Source organism: Caretta caretta, chromosome 4 (genome assembly GCF_965140235.1).
Source record: "Caretta caretta isolate rCarCar2 chromosome 4, rCarCar1.hap1, whole genome shotgun sequence".
Taxonomy (NCBI): domain Eukaryota; kingdom Metazoa; phylum Chordata; order Testudines; family Cheloniidae; genus Caretta; species Caretta caretta.
The window spans coordinates 119,186,796-119,211,941 of NC_134209.1; the positions used below are offsets into that span (position 1 = coordinate 119,186,796).

At 42.0% G+C, this 25,146-nt stretch overlaps 1 protein-coding gene across 5 annotated transcripts in view; it reads left to right on the plus strand.

Moving 5' to 3' along the window:
- The window catches only part of ADGRA3 (adhesion G protein-coupled receptor A3), a 130,864-nt gene that overhangs the window by 26,148 nt on the left and 79,570 nt on the right, over nt 1–25,146 (plus strand). For all 5 annotated transcript variants that reach the window (XM_048848710.2, XM_075127998.1, XM_075127997.1 and 2 more), the window contains 3 exons: nt 20,207–20,278; nt 23,322–23,393; nt 24,407–24,478. In XM_048848710.2, coding sequence (XP_048704667.1) covers nt 20,207–20,278; nt 23,322–23,393; nt 24,407–24,478 — 216 coding nt within the window. The remainder of the gene's footprint in view (nt 1–20,206; nt 20,279–23,321; nt 23,394–24,406; nt 24,479–25,146) is intronic.

Genomic DNA, 25,146 nt, shown 5'->3' on the forward strand with positions numbered 1-25,146 from the left:
CAGCCCTCCATACAGTTTTGCACCCCGATGTGGCCCTTGGGCCAAAAACTTTGCCCACGCCTGCTGTAGCCCATGGGGCTTAAAGGCGCACATCCCCTTCTCCATTTAAGGATAAATAAAGACCAGGGTGGATTTGATTTAAATTGTGATTTAAATCACTAGACAGGAAGACTGGATTTAATCGTGAATTTCTACATAAAAGTGCATTCTTGTTGGTTGTTATAACCTTAATATGTATTCTTCACAACTCAGAGATAGATCTAGGTTTCATTTTTAGAAGGTACACGTACATTTTTAAAGTGATTTATTTTTAAAACTTTTCAGATTAGTTTTACAGCTATATTAGAAAATGAATGATTGTTTGGTTATTTCATTTACCAAAGTTAACTGAAGCAGATATTTATGAAGTCATGGGGAGGTGAACTGTCTCCAATTCAACAGGTTAATCATTAATATATGGAGGATTTTCTTGCCATGCTGTATTAGGAGGAGAACATCACCAGAGAGACATTTAAAACAACGTTATGTATTCTGGATTTTTTTCCTTCAACAGCAAATACATAATATTTTAACAAAACAAGCATTTGAATTTTTGAATTTAGTGAAACATTCACATTTTTTAAAATCATTTGTTTTTGTTAAAATTGTTTTTAACTAAAATAGTTAAATGAAATATTTAAAAGAAAAAAACAAAAATTAAATTGACTATGTCAGGCAGGTCAACATGAGAAACTTAAAATATTGGCCTCTGCAGCTAACTCAGTCGTCTTCACCTTCACCTTCACTTTCCTGTTCGTTCATAATCTGGAAAAGAAAAGCAAGCTTTCCTGCTTTTTTCAGGTCCCAAATGATTTCTCAATTTGAAATGAATTTATCCAAAGGAAGAAAATATTCTTTCTACACCGGCGGAAGCAGTTACTGCTGTTAAGTGAGATTATCACTTCAACAGTCTCTGAATCCAAGTGCTTAAGTTTCAGAGTAGCAGCCGTGTTAGTCTGTATTCACAAAAAGAAAAGGAGGACTTGTGGCACCTTAGAGACTAACAAATTTATTTGAGCATTAAGTGCTTAATTAAGTGCTTAAGTGACTTCCACAAGTTCACTGGTGTGACTTTCTTTAAATCATCATCAGTAAACATATATTTCTTGAATGGTTCACCCTTAGCTCTGGAGTTTATTATAGTTGGCATTATGGAGGCATGATTGCTGAATGTCCATGTCATAGCCAACTCCTCTTCTTCAGCAGTTAAGGTTTGACCCTGGTACCGAGTTTTGAGAATATTTGCAAGAAAATGAGCTTAGTGCTTGTCCCATTTGTTTTTTTAATGCTTGTAATTTAACTCTCACTGCATATTTCTCTTTTTAGGAGCTCACTGAGTTCCTTCCAAATTTCAAGAGCATCCGCAATAAAATAGCTGTTTCCCTGCATTTTGTTGAAGGCTACAGATATAGGCTTCAGGCTAGTCAGCATGTGTTCAACATTTCTCTTAAGCCCAATGTTGAGAACTTTGGCTGTGACAGTGCCATCTATTTTTTCACAATTTTGTTCGCAAACTGTCATCAGATTAGGCCAGTCCTTGATATAGTGCTCAAAACAGTCCACTACTGAGGTCCATCACACTCATGTGGGAGAGTTAGCTTGGTTCCTCCCACTTTTTTCAGAGCAGCTGCTGCAAATTTGTCGTTACGGAAGTATTTTGCAATTTCAATATTAGCCTTTATTTCTGGAACACTGAAGTCTTTGGCTAGGAGGTGCATCAAATGAGCACTGCAACCGTATGTTGTTACCTTGGGACTCTCTTCACTCTCTTCTCAATTTCTTCTCATCTTAGATAAATTTGCAGCATTGTCTGTGACCAAGCTGTGTACTAGACATTTGGATTTTTTTCACAGCTTATTATAGCTTTTACTGCTACTTCTTGTAAGTATTCTGTCATGTGTGCATTTCCTGGTGTATCAATTGTTTCTGTAAGGTTTATACCTGTGCTAGGGAGGCACATAATGTATGTACTCTACACAATGTCGTAAGGAGTGTGCAGTGTAGACATACCCTCAGATTATTTGACTCTTGAGTTTGACCTGTTTCAGGGAGAATGCAGTATATCAATGGGTTAATAGTTAATATATCAGAACCCTGTTTATTTGATCTAACTGGGACTGGGGCCAGATCAGATAATCAAAAATCTGGATAAACTGGAGAATGGGAAAGTACAATGCTGCAGCACCATCTTGTGGCCACCAAAGAGATCTCCCACTTCTGGACCTTTGTGCGGTGGTTGTCTGGTTATCTGGCTTTCCATGTTAATGGAGAGTCAAATAAACGGGGTTCTACTGTATTTGTCTGTTGATATGGTGACTCCTAAATAACCTCTCTGTTTCCAATATACTTATAGGCCACTTTAATATGTAGATGGCCTGCAATAGATGAACCATAAACAGAGACTAGCCTGGAGTGTGCTGGCAGACAACATGCTCTGAACTGGAATAGTTTTGACCATAAAATAACTTCTTGAAATCATATACTGTGACTGAAAGAGGCTTTTCTCTTCCTTTATCATGGTTTCTCTGAAGTGCATATCCACAGAAGTGTTCTATGTGATTCAGTCTGAACCTACCTTTCGATATTCTTGTTGTTTCTTGGATTAGATTTTTCAAGATACTTTGATTGCAATCTCACCCATGGAATAACTTGATTCACTAATGAATTTTGTCAGATGAAGTATAGGGGTAAGGAGTAGGAGACCGGAAAGCAAGTGACCTAAGTCACACTTGATTGCTTCAGGTACAAGGAGTTCAAGAAAGACTATACAGTGGTATTGTGAAAGGCCAAGGGAGCCATTTTGACTTTAGCATTGCTAAATCTCTCTCTGCAGAGCTGTCCAGGGTTGCGAGCTGACTAATCGTACCTGGCTGTTTGCCCAGGTGCTGTCTGCTTCAAAGACTTCTCCTCCTGTTCTGCTCTTTTCTGCTGACAAGGTCACTAGAGTCAGTGATGGCTTCAGTCATTGTTTTTAAATAGCTAAATGACTTTGTTTTGCAAAATTCTAAATTTTTTTTGTCCATTAATTGTAGTGTATGCTAGAAATACTGAGGTTACTGTATCTGTATCTTAGGAAAAACTGAAGGCTGACCACTGTAAAGTCATTTCTTTTTATTTGACCCCCAGTTTTAGCCTCTCACGAGACAACCACTCTATTTCCTTCAAGCATGCAATAGTTTGTATTCAAGGAACTGCTGTTAGATACTGCCAGTCTTGCTAAGTAAAGTCTTCCCTCAAATTTTCCATTCCTGGACAAGGTTTCTTTGACCATGTTTACACTACCACTCATGTCAGCAAAACTTATATTGCTTGGAGGAGTGAAAAAATCACGTCCCTGAGTGACATGACTTTTGCCCACATAACTGGCAGTGTGCACAGTGCTATGTCAACGGAAGAGTTCTCTCCCATCAGCATAGAGTGGCTACATAAAACGTCTCACAGCAGCGCAGCTGAATCAATACAGCTGTGCCACTGTAAGTTCTCTAGTGTAGACATAGCTTTAAGGTGGTGGTGGACCAACTTCCACAGCACTTCATCTCCACCAGGTTCCCTGACTAATATCAGCACTTCACATCACTGTATGATTCAGTTTCTAGTGTGATTGTCATTTCCTATCTCAAGTCCATTCACAACAGACATAATTCCAATGGATGTCTATCAGTTCTTTGTAGGTTACATTTTAAATGCTTTTTCCTTTATAACATTGTTTCTTCTTTGAGTATTGACCCTATGGATGCTATATTGTAGGTGTGTCTGCGCCCCTGCACTGCAGATGTGAGAACTCTGATAGCAGTCCATCCCACCCTTGCATGCGCTGCTCCTCACCTGCCAGGAGGAGCTGCCAGTGTGTGCAGGCAATCCTCCTCAGTTCCTTCTCAACCGCCCCTGGCTAGAGACTGAGCGAAAGATATCCGTTCACGGATCATTAACTCCCTTTAGATTTGCTAATTTTAGCTTCCCCTTAAGCCTTTTTCTTTTGTTACTTTGTTTACATTTTATTTGGCAGTGCCTTAAAAAAGAAAAGCAACTAAAACCGAAAAAGAAAGTATTTTCCTCCCGCCAACCTTGGAGGGTGGGGGGACGACAACCCCTTTGCTCAAGGGCATGCCTGGCTCCCCAGTGTTCAAAAAGTGCCTCAATTGCAAGGAATCTAACCCAGCAACTGACAGATACTCGCAGTGCGTTCGGTACTGGGGGAAAAGCACATTCTACAAAATGTGGCTTACGCCAACAATTGAAGCCCAGGTCCAGGAAAGACAGAGAGTTAAGGGTCAAACTCCTGCCCATGGAGTCGGCCCTTCAACCTCCAGAATCATGGTGGGAACTCTCACTGCAACTTTTTACGTCTTAGGGAGGTGAGCCCAGAGAGATGAGCCACTCCCACAAGACCGCTAAGAGAAGGTCTGTGAGCCAAAAACAATCTCCCTCTTGTGACAGGGAGACCAGATAAGTTGATGGACCAAAGCTGAGGTACTGGCAATATTGCTTTATCATATGAACCGTTTTTAATAGATTGCTACAGGAGTGTTTGGATTTATTTCAAAATGTACTTAGATTAGTAAACAGTTTATATAAAGATAACTTCATCATGCTGGCTGAACTTTGTTCAAGAGAAATATTTATAAAGTGGTGATAAGTTGCCTTGTTTGTTGTTGCTAAGATTGTAAATGCATGTATCAACAGAATGGCTAATGGGGAAAAAAGCAACACCTTCCGACAAGGCTCTTTATCCTGAGAATGGTTCTAATGTGGTTTCTCCATTTGCTCGCCACTGTTATATCTTTATTTAGAACCTGCTCTTGAACCTGGAGGCAGTGACAGTTTCACCAACTGTGGGTACATTCAGTATCTTTCAAGAATGCTGAAGAGCTGCCAAAGATAACTTCTGTATTTCTCACTTTTCAAGAGCACAAAATTAACTTAGTACTGACAGCTAATTTATGAGTAATTTTTTTTAGTGAGACATAATTAACTGCTATGTTGATGCAGAAGAGGTTTTAAATTGTTTATTTTAAGACACTCATGTAGTTAAATCCAAAGTTAAGGTTTTGCTTTTTTTAAGTATATACCTAATCAACAGAATTCTAGTCAATATGCATGAATTTAAAAATCTGAAGGTGTTCTGATTTTTCAGGGGGATTTAAGCATTCCTCCGCAGTGTTTGCAGTCTAAACATTTTAGCATTGTAATTGCATCAGAATCACAAAGTAAAGCTGAGTATAAACTAAAGTTAGACTAGTCTGTTGCCTAAACTGTGTGTAATGCAAAACCAAGTAGCATAAATATGAAAAATAAGTGAAGTAGTTTTTTAAATTATTTAAGCTCTAGTAATTGTAGGTATTTTTAGTCTCTAAGTCAATCACATTTAAGCAAATATTTAAAGTTAAGCTTGTTCTTAAGTGGATACTTGAGGAAATGCTTTCCCGAGTCTAAGCGCGAATGTTTTGTCTAGCTTCTGTGAAGGGTCTGGCAAGTGTTATGTTTATTTTTAAGAGCTTTTGGCACTTTCTTTGAGAAGATAGTTTTAAGTTTGGCACATTATTTATGGTTATTTATAAGTAAAACCAGCTCATTTTCTCTTCCAACCCCAAGTCCCATATCCACTGGCTTCCAGAATTTTTAAACTTAAGTTCTTGTTCCCTGCCACCATCGTGTATGGATAAGTTTTAAGTGATAAAACTCTAAACATCTACCTCTCTCTTTTCATATGGTTCTGTGGCAGTTGAGATCTGGTGAGGTTCTTGAACTAGCAGTTATTTTTCAAGTAGTATCCCTATGGGCACTCCACTTTAGGTGTGCTTGCGTCCCTGCATTTAGGATTGGAGATCTATAGTAGTAGTGCCTGTTGGGCTGCATATGCACTCCTCCCCATTTTGCGCTGTGAGTGGCAGCTATATAGCGCTGTGAAGTCCAACTGCCCTCTGTTCCTTCTCAACAGCCCTTAGTCCAGGACAGAATTTATAGCACAGCCCTTTATAGAAAAGTCTCTAATGCCTTTAGTAGTGTTAGTGTTTCTGTTACCTTAGAGACTAACCAATTTATTTGAGCATAAGCTTTCGTGAGCTACAGCTCACTTCATCGGATGCATACTGTGGAAAGTGTAGAAGATCTTTTTATACACACAAAGCATGAAAAAATGGGTGTTTACCATTACAAAAGGTTTTCTCTCCCCCCACCCCACTCTCCTGCTGGTAGTAGCTTATCTAAAGTGATCATACTCATTGTAAGGAGAGTGATCGCTTTAGATAAGCTATTACCAGCAGGAGAGTGGGGTGGGGGGAGAGAAAACCTTTTGTAGTGGTAAACACCCATTTTTTCATGCTTTGTGTGTATAAAAAGATCTTCTACACTTTCCACAGTATGCATCCGAAGAAGTGAGCTGTAGCTCACGAAAGCTTATGCTCAAATAAATTGGTTAGTCTCTAAGGTGCCACAAGTACTCCTTTTTGCGAATACAGACTAACACGGCTGTTACTCTGAAACCTGTCAGTGTTTCTGTTGAGAGTATATAGATAATAGTCGCTTTTATTTCTTTATTTTCTTCCCTTCCCTCCTGAGGTAAAAAAAATATTTTTTTTCTCTCCTCCCTGTTACTCCTTAGGTTAGAATAGTATTTTTTTCTACATTCTTCCCGTGCAGGGAGAACTTACCTATAGAGGTTATGTCTGGATCCCCTGGGTTTAAGAGGTGCCTTTTCATAAGTGATGGGCACTCATGGCACATTCATTGCATGGGGGAGGGGCACATATCACAGAAATGCACCAATTGCCCAACTTAAAAGTGTGGACCCCAAAGAACCATGACCTGAAGTTAAAATTTTTAATGATGGAGAATGCCTGTCCTGGGCAGTGGTCACTTTTGTCACCATTTGCCACCCTGCACTCACACACTGAAAAGAGAAAAGCTGGACTCTCATAAAGATGGCAAGAAACAGACCCTGAGCTGGCCTATCAAGGAGCCATCCCGGAGAAAAGAGTCCCCCACAAAGTTGGTAGCCTCGACATCTTCCGCAACTAGACTTAGTTCCATAGCTTATCCAGGGACCTTCAGTACTGGCACTACTAATAATTCCAAGGACCCTAAGATAGCTGGACCACGTAAGACGGTAGCGTCACACAGTACTGGCAAAGAGGCCCAAAGCCTCCAACTAACCATACGGCACCAAGTGCTTCACTGATGAAGCCTTCGGCACCATCTACTGCCATTCAGGAGAATGCAGACTGAGCTTGGCACCGTCAGACCGACAACATCTGCACCCGTGCTAGACCTTTCACAGAACTGATGCACCAATTTCTAAACCTTTCACGGAACTGATGCAAGTACAGACCACCGTACTGATGATGTTGATGCCGGTACAACAGGAGTTCAGAAAGACATGCTTGTCTCTGAAGCCCTGGAGTCGCCTCTCCTCTGTACCGACCTCCCAGTGGGTACACACCTCCCCCTAGAGATGCAACTGATATCCCACCACTCCCCATCACCATCTAGAACTGCCCCCCTTTTCTAGAAAGGCAGATGAAGAGCCTTATCCAGTTACACTGTGCACCACTCTCTAATATCTGGGGGCTGCACAATGCGAATACACACAGCCTCGGTACCAGGAGACCAGAACTGACCCAGGACCTTGATACAAGCATCCATGGATGCCACCTCATATGTCTTGCCCCCACACTAGCGCTATTGGGATCCTTGAGCTGTGTGCAGGCAATAGTTTCCCAAACTGCCCATTAATCAGTGGAACCAACACAGACACTCTGCGATCTTCTCTGTATTCAGGCCTCCCAAAACTGAGGTAGAATCTTTCGAGGAGCATGAGGAAGGACTGGAGAAGCAGGTCACACCACCAGCCAACATCTCCTCATCCTTACCAGATGAGGCGATCATACCACAACTCCCCACATCTGCTGATGACTTTAAACAATTTTGAGACACGTTTTGAAGGATAGCAGTCTTTCTTCAGATCCTGTTGAAGGAAGTGTGGGAACCACAACACAATCTGCTGGACATAGTGCAGACCTCCATATCCTCTAAAATCGCACTCCCAGTCAATGAGGACTTATTAGTAAGGATAAGATTTAGTAATGGGTTATTTTTAGTAAAAGTCATGGACAGGTCATAGGCAAAAACCAAAAATTAACGGCCCATGGCCTGTCCATGACTTTTACTATAAATACTAATGACTAAATCTCTGCTCCTGGGGCCCCTCTGCTCTGGAGGCCCCCGGGAACTGTGCTCATGACAGCCTCCAGGGCTGGTGCTCCAGCCATCCCTGCGACCGCCCCAGTGACCTATGCTTGGGCGCTTCTCAGGGTTGCTGCTCCAACCTCCCCTGGAACTGCTGCTGCTCGGGTGGTCCCATGACCACCCCCGGGACCACTGTTGTTTGGGCCGCCCCCAGGGCCAGCTGCACCGGCCACTGCTTGGAGCTCTCTAGGGCCAGCTGTACCGGCTACTGCTTGGGCGCTCCCTGTGGGGCCAGCTGCCTGGGCTGCCCAAGCAGTGATTGGTGCGGCTGTCACCGGGGCCACTATAGCAACGGCTGGTGCTGTACCAGCCACTGCTTGGGCGCTCCTTGTGGGGCCAGGTGCCTGGGCCGCCCGAGCAGTGATTGGTGCAGCTGGCACCTGGGGTTGCTGCAGCTGCGGAAATCACGAAGATTGTGGAAAGTCACAGAATCTGTAACTTCCGTGACAGAATTGCAGCCTTACTTATTGGGCCCAGCCAAGGTAGTCTGGCAGACCCCAGCCTCGATACCTTCTATATGTAAGTGGACTGACAAGAAATACTATGTCACTGCAAAAGATATGGACTTTTTATTCTCACACCTGACTCCGAATTCCCTCATGGTTATGCAGTATATGAGAAGGGAAGACAGCATCGCTCCAGGACAATATAAGTATTGGAAGAGGCTAGATCTCTTTGGACATAAGGTGTACTTGTCAGCTAACCTCCATTATAGAATTGCCAACTACGAGGCACTTTTGTCAAAGTACAACGGCATAAACTGTTCCAAACTAAATGGATTTATTGAACACATCCTGGAAGACTAAAGAACAACAATTCCAGGCACTTGTAGCTGAAGGCCAATTACTGGCACAAACAGCGTTGCAAGCCTCCATAGATGCTGCTGACATAGCAGCCCGGTCCATAGCAACATTGATAGTCATAGAATCATAGGACTGGAAGGGACCTCGAGGTCATCTAGTCCAGTCCCAAGCACTCATGGCAGGACTAAGTATTATCTAGACCATTCCTGGCAGGTATTTGTCTAACCTGCTCTTAAAAATCTCCAATGATGGAGATTCCTCAACCTCCCTCAACTACCCTGACAGTTAAGAATTTTTTGCAAATGTCCAACCTAAACCTCCCTTGCTGCAATTTAAGACCATTGTTTCTTGTCCTATCCTCAGAGGTTAAGAACAACAATTTTTCTCCCTCCTCCTTGTAACAACAATTTTTCTCCCTCCTCTGTGTACTTGAAAACTGTTATGTCCCCTCTCAGTCTTCTCTTTTCCAGACTAAACAATTTTTTCAGTCTTCCCTCATGGGTCATGTTTTCTAGATCTTTAATAATTTTTGTTGCTCTTCTCTGGACTTTCTCCAATTTGTCCACATCGTTCCTGAAATGTGGTGCCCAGAACTCCAGTTGAGGCCTAATAGTGCAGAGTAGAGTGGAAGAATTACTTCTCCTGTCTTGCTTACAACGCTCCTGCTAATACATCCCAGGATGATGTTTGCTTTTTTTGCAACAGTGTTACACTGTTAACTCATATTTAGTTTATGGTCCACTATCATCCCCAGATCCTTTTCCGCAGTACTCCTTCCTAGGCAGTCATTTCCCATTTTGTATGTGTGCAACTGATTGTTCCTTCCTAAATGGAGTACTTTGCACTTGTCCTTATTGAATTTCATCCTGTTTACTTCAGACCATTTCTCCAGCTTGTCCAGATCATTTTTAATTTTAATCCTAGCCTGCAAAGCACTTGCAACCCCTCCCAGTTTGGTATCGCCTGCAAACTTTATAAGTGTACTCTCTATATGCCATTATCTAAATTATTGATGAAGATATTGAACCTAACCAGATCCAGAACTAATCCCTGCGAGACTCCACTCTTCATGCCCTGCCAGCATGACTGTGAACCACTGATAACTACTCTCTGGGAACTGTTTTCCAACCAGTTTTGCACCCACCTTATAGTAGCTCCATCTAGGTTGCATTTCCCTAGTTTGTTTATGAGAAGGTCATGCAAGACAGTATCAAAAGCTTTACCAAAGTGCAGATATACTACGTCAACCGCTTCCCCCATCCACAAAGCTTTTTACCCTGTCAAAGAAAGCTATCAGGTTGGTTTGATACGATTTGTTCTTGAGACTGGCTTCCTGGCTACACCTCTTGGGATTTCTGAAAGAAGTCCAGCCCACCTGGAAGAGCTTCCATTTGAAGGCTCCAAACTGTTTCCTGAGCAAACTGATGAATTCCTCCATTCATTAAAGGATTCAGGAGGGACATTACATCACTCAGCTTCTATACACCAACACTGAAGAGAAGACGGGGTAGGTACCAACCTACCCTGAGATCTCTACCTCTATCTTTCCTTCCATAATGACACTACAAAATGCAATGCAATGTGAACAACAGAGGCCTCCTCCCATGCGTAGACAGACCTCAACACAGTTGTCTGTGCCCCACCCACCTACCTCAAAACATGTTTTGAGAATGTGGTTGAAGCCTCGAGATGCCTCTCCTGGACCATGTGGTGCAATCATCAAAAATACTTCTTCAGTTTGGCAACCATTTGATCCCATTCCACCCAATGTGATGGAAGATCACCTCCAGCAAGTGGGTACTGGGAATCACCAGCAATGAGGTACTTAATTCCATTTCTCTCCCTCCCAGCTACCCACCCCCCTCCCGTCCCTCTTCAAGGATCCTTCTCATGAGCACCTTCTGCGAGGTGAAATAAATCACCTCCTACAATTGGGTGCTGTAGAACCAGTCCCATTCCAACATAGAGGGAAAGGATTTTATTCCAACTGCTTCATAATCCACAAGAAAAACAGTGGTTAGAGGCTGATCCTAGATTTGAGAAACCTCAACAAGTTTGTGAAACTACAACGGTTCAAGATGGTCATGTTATCAACAATAATCCCAGCACTGGAATAGCGGGGGCTGGTTCTCTGCCCTCGATCTCCAAGATGCGTATTTCCACATTACCATACACTCTTCTCATGGGAGATGCCTCAGATTTGTCTTGGGGTTGGAGCATTATCTTTACAAGGTATTACCCTTTCCACAGCACCCAAAGCTAGACGATTGTCTGATCAAAGCTCCTTCTCGAGCCGATGCACTTATAGCCATATGAAAGATGATGGACCTCTTTTCAAAATTAGGCCTCAAAATAAACACGCTAAAATCAACATAGATAACAACATAGACATATCGGAGCATTAGAGACCAAAGGCTTCCTACCAACCCACAGATTTGCCACGATAGTCTAATTACCCGCGTTCGAATCAGTCCACAGGTCTTAGTCAGAATTTGTTTACAGTTGGTCCGTCATATGGTGGGCTGCATTCATGGTAAAACATGCCAGATTACATATATGCTGCTTCCAGGACTGGCTCCAAACAGTTTGTGCCACACAGACACAGCCTCAACAAATCTCAGTCGATACCACTGAAAGTCAGGGACTTGTTAGACTGATGGACAAAACCCCACGATGTCTGTACTGTTCCTGCAGCTATCACCATCCCTGATACAGACAGCCGACACTCCCTACTCAGCTGGGGAGCACATCTACAGAACCAAACGGTACAGGGCAAGCAGTCCCCATCAGAGTCAACATGCAGTTCACAATGCATGCCTACGCTTCTACCAATACTCAAGAACAAAAACATAAGGATATCAACAGACGAGGGAGAGAAGTGTCAATCCCTGTGCACTGAAGTGCTAAAAATTGTGGAACTGGTGCATCCAGCATGGCATCAGTATCTTGGCCACATGCATACCGGGTCACCAAAACACACCAATGGACTCTTTTTAAGCAGGAAATTCTCACAAGATAATGAATGGAAGATAGATACAACAACCCTACTAGCAATCTTCAGCCGGTGGGAATTCCTGAACATAGATCTATTCGCCATACCAGAAAACACCAAATGCCCTCTATGAGCTTGGGTCACCAATCTCTGGGAGATGCCTTCCTTATCAAATGGAATGCACCTCTCCTCTATGCTTTTCCACCGTTTCCCTTACTATTCAAGGTGCTAGACAAGGTAAGGTAGAAGGAGCCAGAGTAATCCTAATAGCCTCAACATGGCCCCGAAAATGTGGTATCCTTACCTATTGAGCATGGTGGTTTGTCCACTGATAACCCTTCAACTGGCTCCACGCCTCCTCTCTTAGAACGCACACCGAATTCACCATCTGAATCTGGAGCGTCTCTGTCTGAAGGCATGGTTCTAGGCTCATGAGGTGACCTGTTCTGCAGAGGTAAAGGAGATCCTTTTAAATAGCAGATACTTCACCATGTGTTAGATTTACCATCACAAATGGAAAAGGTTCCAGGGTTGGTGTGACAACAAACATGTCTCAGCGCTGAGCTCTCTTTTACCGCTCATACTGGATTACATCCTAGAGCTCAAAAAGTCAGGACTATCCACAAGCTCCATTAGAGTACATCTTGCTGCCATTATAGCATTTAATCATAAGACTGATGATCATTTGGTATTTACCCATTTGATGATACAGAGATTCCTCAAGGGCCTTCAAAACCTATGCCCAGAAGTCTGAGATCCCATCCCACATTGGGATCTCATCCTAGTCTTATACTGCTTCACCAGCTCCCCGTTTGAATCCATGGCAACCTGTTACTACATACACGTATCCATGAAGACACCCTTTCTCATAGCCATCACATATGCTCGATTGGTAGGGGAAATACGGCTCTCATGGCGTACCCCTGTACACAGTTTTCTTCCAGAATAAGGTCATGTTATGATCACACCCAAAGTGGTGACCCAAAGTATCGTCATTGTTTTATCTGAACTAACATAGTCACCTTCAATCCTTCTTCCCCAAACCACATGGGAAAAAAGCAAGAAGCCACATTGCACATCTTAGATGTTAGAAGGGAGCTTGCCTTTTATCTCGACAGGACTAAACTGTTCAGAAAATCACCATGATTATGCCTGTCTTTTACAGAAGGATCAAGAGGATCTGCCGTATCTAAGCAAATGCTCTCAATATGGATTTCAGAATGCATTCATCTTTGCTATGGGCAACATAACCTACAACCACCGCTAGGAGCTCAAACTCATTCTACTCAATTGCTTTCCACTTAGCCTTCCTGAAAAGTGTGCCAGTTATGGACATTTGTAAAGCAGCTACCTGGATGTCAACGGACACATTCATACATCATTACGCATCACCCAGGACTTGGCATCAGATACTGTACTAGGACAGACTGTCCTATCCTCTTCAACAAATCCAACTCCAAAGCCCCAGCCTACTAACTAAGGGCACTGCTCTACAGTCACCTAAATTGGAGCACCCATAGGGAGACTGCTAGAAGAAGGGAAGGTTATTTACCCTGTGTAGTAATTGAAGTTCTTCAAGATGTGTCCCCCTGTAGGTGTTCCACTACCAGCCCTCCTCCCCTGTGTTTAGGAGTTCAAACATGGACTCTGCGGTAGAGAAGAAACTGTGTGCGGGCGGTTGGACTGCTAAGCGCTGTATGCCCACTGCTCGCAAGGCGAGATGGGGAGGAGTGCAAGTATGGTTTAACAGGCACTGCTACTGAAGAGCTTCAATCCTAGACACAGACACAAGCACACCTAAAGTGGAGCACCTAGAGGGGAACACATCTCAAAGAACCTCAGTTACTGCACGGGGTGAGTAACCCTCACTTCCCGGGCTTAAACAAGAAAGGGCTGCAGGAAGTATCTTAGGAGTCCTTGATTCTGGAATTCACTTCCCCCACGATAGTCTGTAATAACCTGGTTTAATAGACTGCCAGAGCATGTTGCCAAGATTTGTTTTCATAGGTTTTTCCATGAGGGAGAGTTTCAATTTATGTGGATACAGGACAGTGAAGAAAAGGTAATATGGTCCATATCTACAGTTTTAAAAAGAAAAGGAGTACTTGTGGCACCTTAGAGACTAACCAATTTATTTGAGCATGAGCTTTCGTGAGCTACAGCTCACTTCATCAGATGTATACCGTGGAAACTGCAGCAGACTTTATATACACACAGAGAATATGAAACAATACCTCCTCCCACCCCACTGTCCTGCTGGTAATAGCTTATCTAAAGTGATCAACAGGTGGGCCATTTCCAGCACAAAGCCAGGTTTTCTCACCCTCCACCCCCCCACACAAATTCACTCTCCTGCTGGTGCTAGCCCATCCAAAGTGACAACTCTTTACATAATCAAGTCGGGCTATTTCCTGCATAGATCCAGGTTTTCTCACATCCCCCCCACCCCCATACACACACAAACTCACTCTCCTGCTGGTAATAGCTCATCTAAACTGACCACTCTCCAAGTTTAAATCCAAGTTAAACCAGAACATCGGGGGGGGGGGGGTAGGAAAAAACAAGAGGAAACAGGCTACCTTGCATAATGACTTAGCCACTCCCAGTCTCTATTTAAGCCTAAATTAATAGTATCCAATTTGCAAATGAATTCCAATTCAGCAGTTTCTCGCTGGAGTCTGGATTTGAAGTTTTTTTGTTTTAAGATAGTGACCTTCATGTCTGTGATTGCGTGACCAGAGAGATTGAAGTGTTCTCCGACTGGTTTATGAATGTTATAATTCTTGACATCTGATTTGTGTCCATTTATTCTTTTACGTAGAGACTGTCCAGTTTGACCAATGTACATGGCAGAGGGGCATTGCTGGCACATGATGGCATATATCACATTGGTGGATGTGCAGGTGAACGAGCCTCTGATAGTGTGGCTGATGTTATTAGGCCCTGTGATGGTGTCTCCTGAATAGATATGTGGGCACAATTGGCAACGGGCTTTGTTGCAAGGATAAGTTCCTGGGTTAGTGGTTCTGTTGTGTGGTATGTGGTTGTTGGTGAGTATTTGCTTCAGGTTGCGGGGCTGTCTGTAGGCAAGGACTGGCCTGTCTCCCAAGACTTGTGAGAGTGTTGGGTCATCCTTTAGGATAGGTTGTAGATCCTTAATAATGCGTTGGAGGGGTTTTAGTTGGGGGCTGAAGGTGACCGCTAGTGGCGTTCTGTTATTTTCTTTGTTAGGCCTGTCCTGTAGTAGGTAACTTCTGGGAACTCTTCTGGCTCTATCAATCTGTTTCTTTACTTCTGCAGGTGGGTATTGTAGTTGTAAGAAAGCTTGACAGAGATCTTGTAGGTGTTTGTCTCTGTCTGAGGGGTTGGAGCAGATGCGGTTGTATCGCAGAGCTTGGCTGTAGACGATGGATCGTGTGGTGTGGTCAGGGTGAAAGCTGGAGGCATGCAGGTAGGAATAGCGGTCAGTAGGTTTCCGGTATAGGGTGGTGTTTATGTGACCATTGTTTATTAGCACTGTAGTGTCCAGGAAGTGGATCTCTTGTGTGGACTGGACCAGGCTGAGGTTGGTGGTGGGATGGAAATTGTTGAAATCATGGTGGAATTCCTCAAGGGCTTCTTTTCCATGGGTCCAGATGATGAAGATGTCATCAATATAGCGCAAGTAGAGTAGGGGCTTTAGGGGACGAGAGCTGAGGAAGCGCTGTTCTAAATCAGCCATAAAAATGTTGGCATACTGTGGGGCCATGCGGGTACCCATAGCAGTGCCGCTGATCTGAAGGTATACATTGTCCCCAAATGTGAAATAGTTATGGGTAAGGACAAAGTCACAAAGTTCAGCCACCAGGTTAGCCGTGACATTATCGGGGATAGTGTTCTTGACGGCTTGTAATCCATCTTTGTGTGGAATGTTGGTGTAGAGGGCTTCTACATCCATAGTAGCCAGGATGGTGTTATCAGGAAGATCACCGATGGATTGAAGTTTCCTCAGGAAGTCAGTGGTGTCTCGAAGGTAGCTGGGAGTGCTGGTAGCGTAGGGCCTGAGGAGGGAGTCTACATAGCCAGACAATCCTGCTGTCAGGGTGCCAATGCCTGAGATGATGGGGCGCCCAGGATTTCCAGGTTTATGGATCTTGGGTAGTAGATAGAATATCCCAGGTCAGGGTTCCAGGGGTGTGTCTGTGCGGATTTGATCTTGTGCTTTTTCAGGAAGTTTCTTGAGCAAATGCTGTAGTTGCTTTTGGTAACTCTCAGTGGGATCATAGGGTAATGGCTTGTAGAAACTTGTGTTGGAGAGCTGCCGAGCAGCCTCTTGTTCATATTCCGACCTATTCATGATGACAACAGCACCTCCTTTGTCAGCCTTTTTGATTATGATGTCAGAGTTGTTTCTGAGGCTGTGGATGGCATTGCGTTCCGCATGGCTGAGGTTATGGGGCAAGTGATGCTGCTTTTCCACAATTTCAGCCCGTGCACGTCGGCGGAAGCACTCTATGTAGAAGTCCAGTCTGCTGTTTCGACCTTCAGGAGGAGTCCATCTAGAATCCCTCTTTCTGTAGTGTTGGCAGGGAGACCTCTGTGGATTAGTATGTTGTTCAGAGGTATTTTGGAAATATTCCTTGAGACGGAGACGTCGAAAATAGGATTCTAGGTCACCACAGAACTGTATCATGTTCGTGGGGGTGGAGGGGCAGAAGGAGAGGCCCCGAGATAGAACAGCTGCTTCTGCTGGGCTGAGAGTATAGTTGGATAGGTTAACAATATTGCTAGGTGGGGTGAGGGAACCATTGCTGTGGCCCCTTGTAGCATGTAGTAGTTTAGAAAGTTTAGTGTCCTTTTTCTTTTGTAGAGAAGCAAAGTGTGCGTTGTAAATGGCTTGTCTAGTTTTAGTAAAATCCAGCCACGAGGAAGCAGGACAGTGGGGTGGGAGGAGGTATTGTTTCATATTCTCTGTGTGTATATAAAGTCTGCTGCAGTTTCCACGGTATACATCTGATGAAGTGAGCTGTAGCTCACGAAAGCTCATGCTCAAATAAATTGGTTAGTCTCTAAGGTGCCACAAGTACTCCTTTTCTTTTTGCGAATACAGACTAACACGGCTGTTCCTCTGAAATCTACAGTTTTAGTTATTTGTATTTTGTGCATTTGTGAATGTACCTAAAGCAATGTAGAGGTGGTTTTCAAATAAATAAGAAATAATCCAAAGAATAAATGTCTCCTGTTCTCCATGCTCAAGATATGGGTGATGGGAAGAGGGTGTGTAGTCTTCTCGTATCTGCCATAGCATCAGTAGCTAAGTCAGCAGCACCCTTGAGGGAAGCTGGCTGTATAGCCCTCCAGACACCTGGGTTATTGTTTCTTCCCACCATTGTTCAGAGAGAAGATGGACTCCAAGTCATTGCACTGGAAAAGATAGTCCAAATAAGTGAGATCAGAAGGAGCACTTCCATGAGACCTTAGATTCACAGCACCAAAGCTCTCCTTGCCTGAAAAGGTCCCCTCCGAATACCAGAAAATCCTTTAGGAGTGAAATTTACACTTGATGTAGGCATACATGTGTGACAGTAGAGACTTTATCCCCTTGTTTGAGTGATGTGCACCTTTATCTGGTGGCAGAATATTCACCAGTGTAGTAGATTCAGGAGATACTTCTATTCTCCCCCTCCCCACCTTTACCTTTAACTGGGGATTTTAGATTTCCCCCTCTCCCCAGGTTTATAATTCTTTTGGATTGCAGCAGCCGTTTGGTGGCCCTCATGTGATGAGCAAACATTTAGAAATAAATGCATCAAATCCATGACTAATCAAAATAAATACAGATATGTATTTAGACTTCAAGGATGAAATCCTGACACACACACACACCCAGAGTCAATGAGAAAACTCCGACTGATGTCAGTGTTGCCAGAATTTTACCCCAGAGAAATAACATAAGAGACGTTTGAGATTAAATTGGTAAGCAACCAAGAGTTTGAATGAATAAGGAGTTGGGAACATGTTTTTAGAGTTCATCTGCTATGGTTGTTTGTTCTAAAACTATATAAATACTGGCCAGACAGATTATTTCTCTGTCTCAAATTAAACTGTAATGTGTATCAAGATAAGAACCAAAAGTACAAATCAAACTTAGAGTTCATAAAATAACGAGGAGTCCGGTGGCACCTAAAAGACTAACAGATTTATTTGGACATAAGCTTTCGTGGGTAAAAAACCCACTTCTTCAGATACACGGAGTGAAAATTACAGATGCAGGCATAAATATGCTGGCACATGAAGAGAAGGAAATAACCTTACAAGTGGAGAACCCGTATTGACAGTTCAGTCAGGTTGGATGTGGTCCACTCCCAATAACTGCTGAGGTGTCTATACCAAGAGAGGGAAAGTTGCTTTTGTAGTGAGCCAGCCACTCTCAGTCCTTATTCAAGCTCAAATTAATGGTGTTAAACTGGCGAATGAATTTTAGTTCTGCAGTTTCTCTTTGAAGTCTGTTTCTGAAGTTTTTTTGTTGAAGTATATCTATTTTTAAGTCTGTTATAGAATGTCCAGGGAGATTGAAGTGTTCTCCTACTGGCTTTTGTATGTTACCATTCCTGATGTATGATTTGTGTCCATTTATTCTTTTACGTAGAGACTGTCTGGTTTGGCCAATGTACATGGCCGAGGGGCATTGCTGGCACATGGCATATATCACATTAGTAGATGTGCAGGTGAATGAGTCCCGGATGATGTGTCTCATGTGGTTGGGTCCTCTGATGGTGTCGCTAGAGTAGATATGGAGACAGAGTAGGCAACGGGGTTTGTTACAGGGATTGGTTCCTGGGTTGGTGTTTCTGTGGCATGGTGTGTAGTTGCTGTTGAGTATTTGCTTCAGGTTGGGGGGCTGTCTACAAGCGAGGACTGGCCTGCCTCCCAAGGTCTGTGAGAGTGAGGGATTGTTTTCCAGGATAGGTTGTAAATAGTCAATGATGTGCTGGAGAGGTTTTAGCTGGGGGCTGTACGTGATGGCCAGTGGTGTTCTGTTATTTTCCTTGTTGGGCCTGGCCTATAGTAGGTGACTTCTGGGTACCTGTCTCACTCTGTCAGTCTGTTTCCTCACTTCTCCAGGTGTATTGTAGTTTTAAAAATGCTTGATAAAGATCTTGTACGTGTTTGTCTCCGAGGGATTGGAGCAAATTCGGTTGTATCTTAGGGCTTGGCTGTAGACAATGGATCGTGTGATGTGTCCTGGATGGAAGCTGGAGGCATGTCGGTAGGTATGTCGGTCAGTAGGTTTCCGGTATAGGGTGGTGTTTATGTGACCATCACTTATTTGCACTGTAGTGTCCAGGAAGTGGATCTCTTGTGTGGACTGGTCCAGGCTGAGGTTGATGGTGGGATGGAAATAATTGAAATCATGGTGGAATTCTTCAAGGGCTTCTTTTCCATGGGTCCATATGATGAAGATGGCATCAGTGTAGCGCAAGTAGAGCAGGGGAGCTAGGGGATGAGAGCTGAGGAAGCGTTGTTCTAAGTCAGCCATAAAAATGTTGGCATACTGTGGGACCATGCAGGTACCCATAGCAGTGCCACTGACTTGAAGGTATAAGTTGTCCCCAAATCAGGACAAATCACATGATCCATTGTCTACAGCCGTCCTACCTCCAGCTGGTATGCTGATCCAAGTCCCTGATCCTACACCATTGAAGTCAGTGGGAGCTTAAACATTGAATTCAGTGGGCACAGGATGTTGCCTCACTTTCTTTGCTCAACGGTTCATCAACACAGAGCAGTAAAACTCAGCAGAAAAGAAAAATCACATTACATACTGCTCAATGTAGTCTAATGAGCATGATGCAATATATTACATCTTTGACAGATTCCCACCCTTACAATATGGTAAGAGATACAGTTGATAGCATATTTAAATGAAAATAAGAAATGTTTATATCCCTTATTGTGGAAAATATCAAAGATAATGAGTAAAATTTGAAAAATGTTAGAAAAATAAGTATGTATTCTGTGCTTTCTGACAAGTCAGGAGGAGGCTCATTTGCAATTTAAAGGTGTTAAGTTCTATATATAAAAAGTCAGTTTCTCTGCCATAAATTTTAATATTTGACCTTTCTCTTTTACACATTTTTTTTAACAGGGACCTAAAGAACAATCTTATTAATATTATAGATCCAGGTGCTTTTATGGGGCTTCCATCTCTAAAAAGACTGTAAGTATCTTATTTAGTTTTATGATTTTTTTCAGATTCAGATTAAGTTTGAGGGGTTGGCAGTTTAAAAGCAAACACAATCACCATCTCCTGTAATTGAGCACATTTAATGTAGAAATCATTGAAAGACCACACATGAAACTTCGTTGCAATTTTCAGAGCTGCTTTTCTGAGTGGAACCATGCTTTGGAGAGCTACGTTTGGCTTGCCAATCTTTCATAACCAGATTTATTGGATATTTTCTGTCAGTAATTGCGCTATCATTCTTCCTGTGTATTATGTCTTGAGCCACAAGTGGCTTCATATTCATCTAAAGCTTTGATGTCATCAGGAATAACCCTCTGAAGTACAGAGAACTACTTCACAGTGACTTCCTTTAAAAGGTCATAGAAGAATACCAAGTCCCTAGTTATTAATATCTTAGTGAAAGTTAGTGCTGTTAATGCCACTTTATTAAGGTTGTGCCAACTCTCTTATTATACATATTTCTTGGATTTCGGTCTGGGCTATAAAAACTTGCTCCAGGCTGAAACTTGGAAAACAAGATCCCAGCATGAGAACCATCCATTTTTATTCCTTTCTCTGAAAGATTTTCAAAAATCTGTGGGGCAGCTTTTAAGTTATAGAATTTTTAGCGATGTTTAGTATTAATATACTGTGGTGACCAATGCTCTAGAAATATCTTAGTAGCTCCTAATTAGCTCATGTTATAGGCACTATATAAATCAGTCAGTCAGATCTCAGCTCAGGAAAGTACTTAAGCATGTGCTTAAAATTTAAGCATTTTAAAAAAATTAAATGCATAACTGGCTCATCTAACAGCTCGTTTCTTTGGTACCTCTAACCTGCTCATGTGCAATAGTGGGAGTAGACAGCATAATACTACAATGGCTCCAAATCATTCATCTCTAACAGAACTCTGAGAATGGTGACTGGTAACTGCTCCTCTTCCCTAAAGGTCCTCACCCGTGGAGTGCTGTGAAAAGTTATAAAACTATCAACAGTATGCTGATGATTCAGTTGTATGTCTTGTTCTCCATTAATGCAGCCACCACCACTAAGGGCTAGTCTACACTGACAATGTTAAAGCGCTGCTGTGGCAGTGCTTTAACGTGGCTTGTGTAGTTGCAGCAGAGCGCTGGGGGAGAGGTCTCCCAGCACTCCAGAAGAACCACCTCCACAAGGAGCCAGTTAAGCATGGCTCCCAGCGCTGGTGCACTGTCCACACTGGTGCTTTAGAGCGCTGAAACTTGCAGCGCTCAGGGGGGTGTTTTTTCACACCCTTAAGCGAGAAAGTTGCAGTGCTGTAAAGTGCCAGTATAGACAAGGCCTGAGTTGTCCAAATACCGTGAAGACATCAGGTCCTGGAAGAAAAGCAGCTGGCTGAAATTCAGCTCAGGCCATACTGAAATAATGCTGTCTGGAAGGGAGAAATGTTTGGAAGAGCTTGTTAGAAGTGGTGTGAAGCCTCTGGGTCCTGTTTGAGTCCTCATAAGGCTTGGATGTTCATGTAACATCTAAAAATACCATTTTTACCTCCATTGTGCGATGAGCGCCTTCCCACAGTGTTCTTCTCCAGATTGGATTAGTGGGAGATGCTGTATTTGAAGCATAATGTGAAAACAATGCACGGGCTGCTGCTGATTGAAAACCTCTATGGTTTGGGCTGCTGTGAACTCATCAAGCCCATCAGCTGTTGCCAGTTTAAGACCTCAGTACTATCTTCAAAACAACAAATGGACCAAGCCACAGCTATATTAAATCTATTAACCACTGAGACGGTTGTGCTGCTCTGGGGAGGTGTGGATTGCAAAGACCATAATGAAGCACCTGAGAACTAGAGAGAGAGCATTTTTGCGGGGCTCTGACTACGGAATGAATATCCAGAGGAGTTCAGGCAAATCTAGAGATCATCTTTAGGAAATGATGTAAAACCTTCTTTTTTGGCAAAGTGTTTCCACCAATTAAAAAAGAATACCCACAGTACTAAAAGCTCATCTGCCTGCCCTGCTTCCTATGTAAAAATGCAAACAAATCAATCAACCAATCAAAAACGTAACCTTTTATACTCCAAAACAGGGAAGAGCCAGAGGATCCATGAGGTTCGTTAGGGACTTGATGTTGCTAATTGATTTTATATGGAAGCTGTTGTGATACTTCAGTGATGGGTGCCAGCATAAAACCTTATGATAGATAGATAACATGCTAAGAGCCAAAAGGCCTCTTCCAACTCCATAAAATTTGGAGGATCTTGAAAGAAACTGGTTGATAGTAAGTAATTTTTGAACTCCTCAAAACTGTAGTGATTGTAAAATGCATGTGCCTTCCTATGACTTTCGATGGTGAAAGTCCTCACATGGATTCTAGCAGTTTATCTGTCATTGAAAAAAAAATCTGTTATGCCTAAAGGGAAATTAAATTGGGTAATCATCTTTTGAAGACTTAAAAAATAAGCAGTTGAGGGACCAAATCTGTGTTCCTTACATTAAGTAGTATTTACATGTACAAATATTCCAATGCAAATTTGGGCCTAGAGGGCTGAATTTTCTTTAGTGGGGCCATTTTGCAATTTGAATAATCTACACTAGAAACTTGCTGGTATAATAGTGTTGGTTACGGGTGTGATATTTTTGACATTTCTGTACTGGCAAAAACCTAAGTGTGGACAAAATTTTATTACACATAAAATTCCTTTTCACAATGTCACACATTTTGCTCTGGGATCTTGTATAAACTATACTGGCAAAAGCACCTTCTTATTGGTATAAGCTGTGTCTATGCTACGAGTGTATGCTGGTATAGTTATGACAGCAAGCCTTTCCTGTGCTGACCTTGCCTAAGTAACAAAAGCATTTTGAAAGAGTTCAGCACGTAGTCGAATAGGCCAACATCTTCTGTTTTCTGTTCATGAAGACTATGTTTAGCATGACCCATTATTCAGGTAAACCAGTTAAAGTACCTTTTTTGTAGTGTGTGATATATATATATATATAGTATGATGAAATGAAGCAATTAATATTTGTTTTGCTTTTTCTCCTTGTAGAGATTTAAGTAACAACAAAATAGGCTGCCTGAATGCAGATATATTTAGAGGACTCATAAATCTTGTTAGATTGTAAGTATAATTCTGTTGTACATGTTTGAGAGAGAATTTATAGTTCTCATTTAATTCAACCTTTTTTTTATTTCAGTGGGACTACTAATGCTTAAAGTTGAGCACAAGCTTAAATGCTTCACTAGATCAAGGCCATAATGGTTACATGCGTTGCCTACTGTCGGCTAGTCAATGGGAGAATAAAGAATAGAACCAGTCCTGTGCCCTGTCTGCTGTTGCCTCCCCTAGTTTTGCATTCTTGGAAAATATAGGAAAGAAGAAAAAGGGGTACTTGTCTGTAATACATATTTTCCCTAGAAGACTATTTCAGCATTACATTATCTTTTAACTTTTGTCCTTTATGCCAGAGCATCAAGGTGACTATCCTCCTTGTAGAGAACTTGATGAGATGTCCTTTGGATACACAGAAGGTTTGGGGTTTTTTTAGTTGGCAAAAAAGGTTGTATTCCACAGACACAGAACACTCCCTTTGCCCCATGTGTTGCTTGGTGTCTCTGCAGCACTTCCAGATGAGCCACATAAGAGAAAATCTATGATGTGATCCCCCCCCCCCCCCTTTTTTTTTTTTTTTTTTTGTAAATGGTATATCTAAGCAGGTTGTTTTCTTGCACTACCTTTCTGGTAACACTGATTATTTGCCAACTTTGAACTAAAATTTAAATATGCTTTTTTTTCTGGTGTATATTTCAACATAAGTGTCATTTTAAACAAAAATGAGATATTTGAGTTGAATAGTTTTATTCTCAAACTCATAATACTTTCAAATAAAATAGAAGAATGGAGGAACATCTTTGGTGTTAGGGTTCTCTAGCTGGGCCATCAGGCTTACATTGTGATGTCTAATGTTTTAAAGACTGCTCCCATGTCCTCTTTTGATGACTGTATTTCATAAGTTACTTTTAAAAAATAAAAACACATTTTGAAAGAGGAAATTTGTGTTTAATTACATAACTTAGTGTCAAATATATTGCTTAAGTATAAAACAATTTAATTATTGCCATTTTATGTCCTAGAAATCTTTCAGGGAATTTGTTTTCTGCACTAACACAAGGAACCCTTGATCATCTTAACTCACTAAAGTCTTTGTAAGTATATATTAATTTTGGTTTTAATTTGTATGATCTTAGATAAGTTTTTCAGTGATTTTAAAAACCAGATTAAAAGGGTAAACATGGTGAGCTTCAGTAGACATTTTTTTGAGTGCAAAGAAACTAAATTAAAGCAAACAATATTTTTGATTCTGACAGATCTACACATTCAATGCTATCCCAATTAGACATTGGCAATTTAGATTTTGTTTTGTTTTTTAAACATATTATAACAGTTTATTTCTGAGTAGGCTTGGATTGACACGGGTGCAGAATTTTGGACAAGAAAATGGTACAAGGGTTAGTCATAGTTTGAAGATGAAAAGTACTCTGGATGTAATTTTCAAAAGTACTCAATCTTTGTCTAACTCATCTCTGTTTTGAAGTCAGTAGGATCAGAGTTAGGCCATCACTGAGAACTTTTGAAAATCCCACCCTACAGATGCCAGTTATTATTTTGTATTAAATAAAGTTTTGGCCTTTTTTGTCTTATTTTACAAATGAAGAAAGGTTTCAGAGTAGCAGCCGTGTTAGTCTGTATCCGCAAAAAGAACAGGAGTACCTGTGGCACCTTAGAGACTAACAGATTTATTATTTATTATTTAAATTTGTTAGTCCTTAAGGTGCCACAGGTACTCCTGTTCTTTTTGCAAATGAAGAAAGGT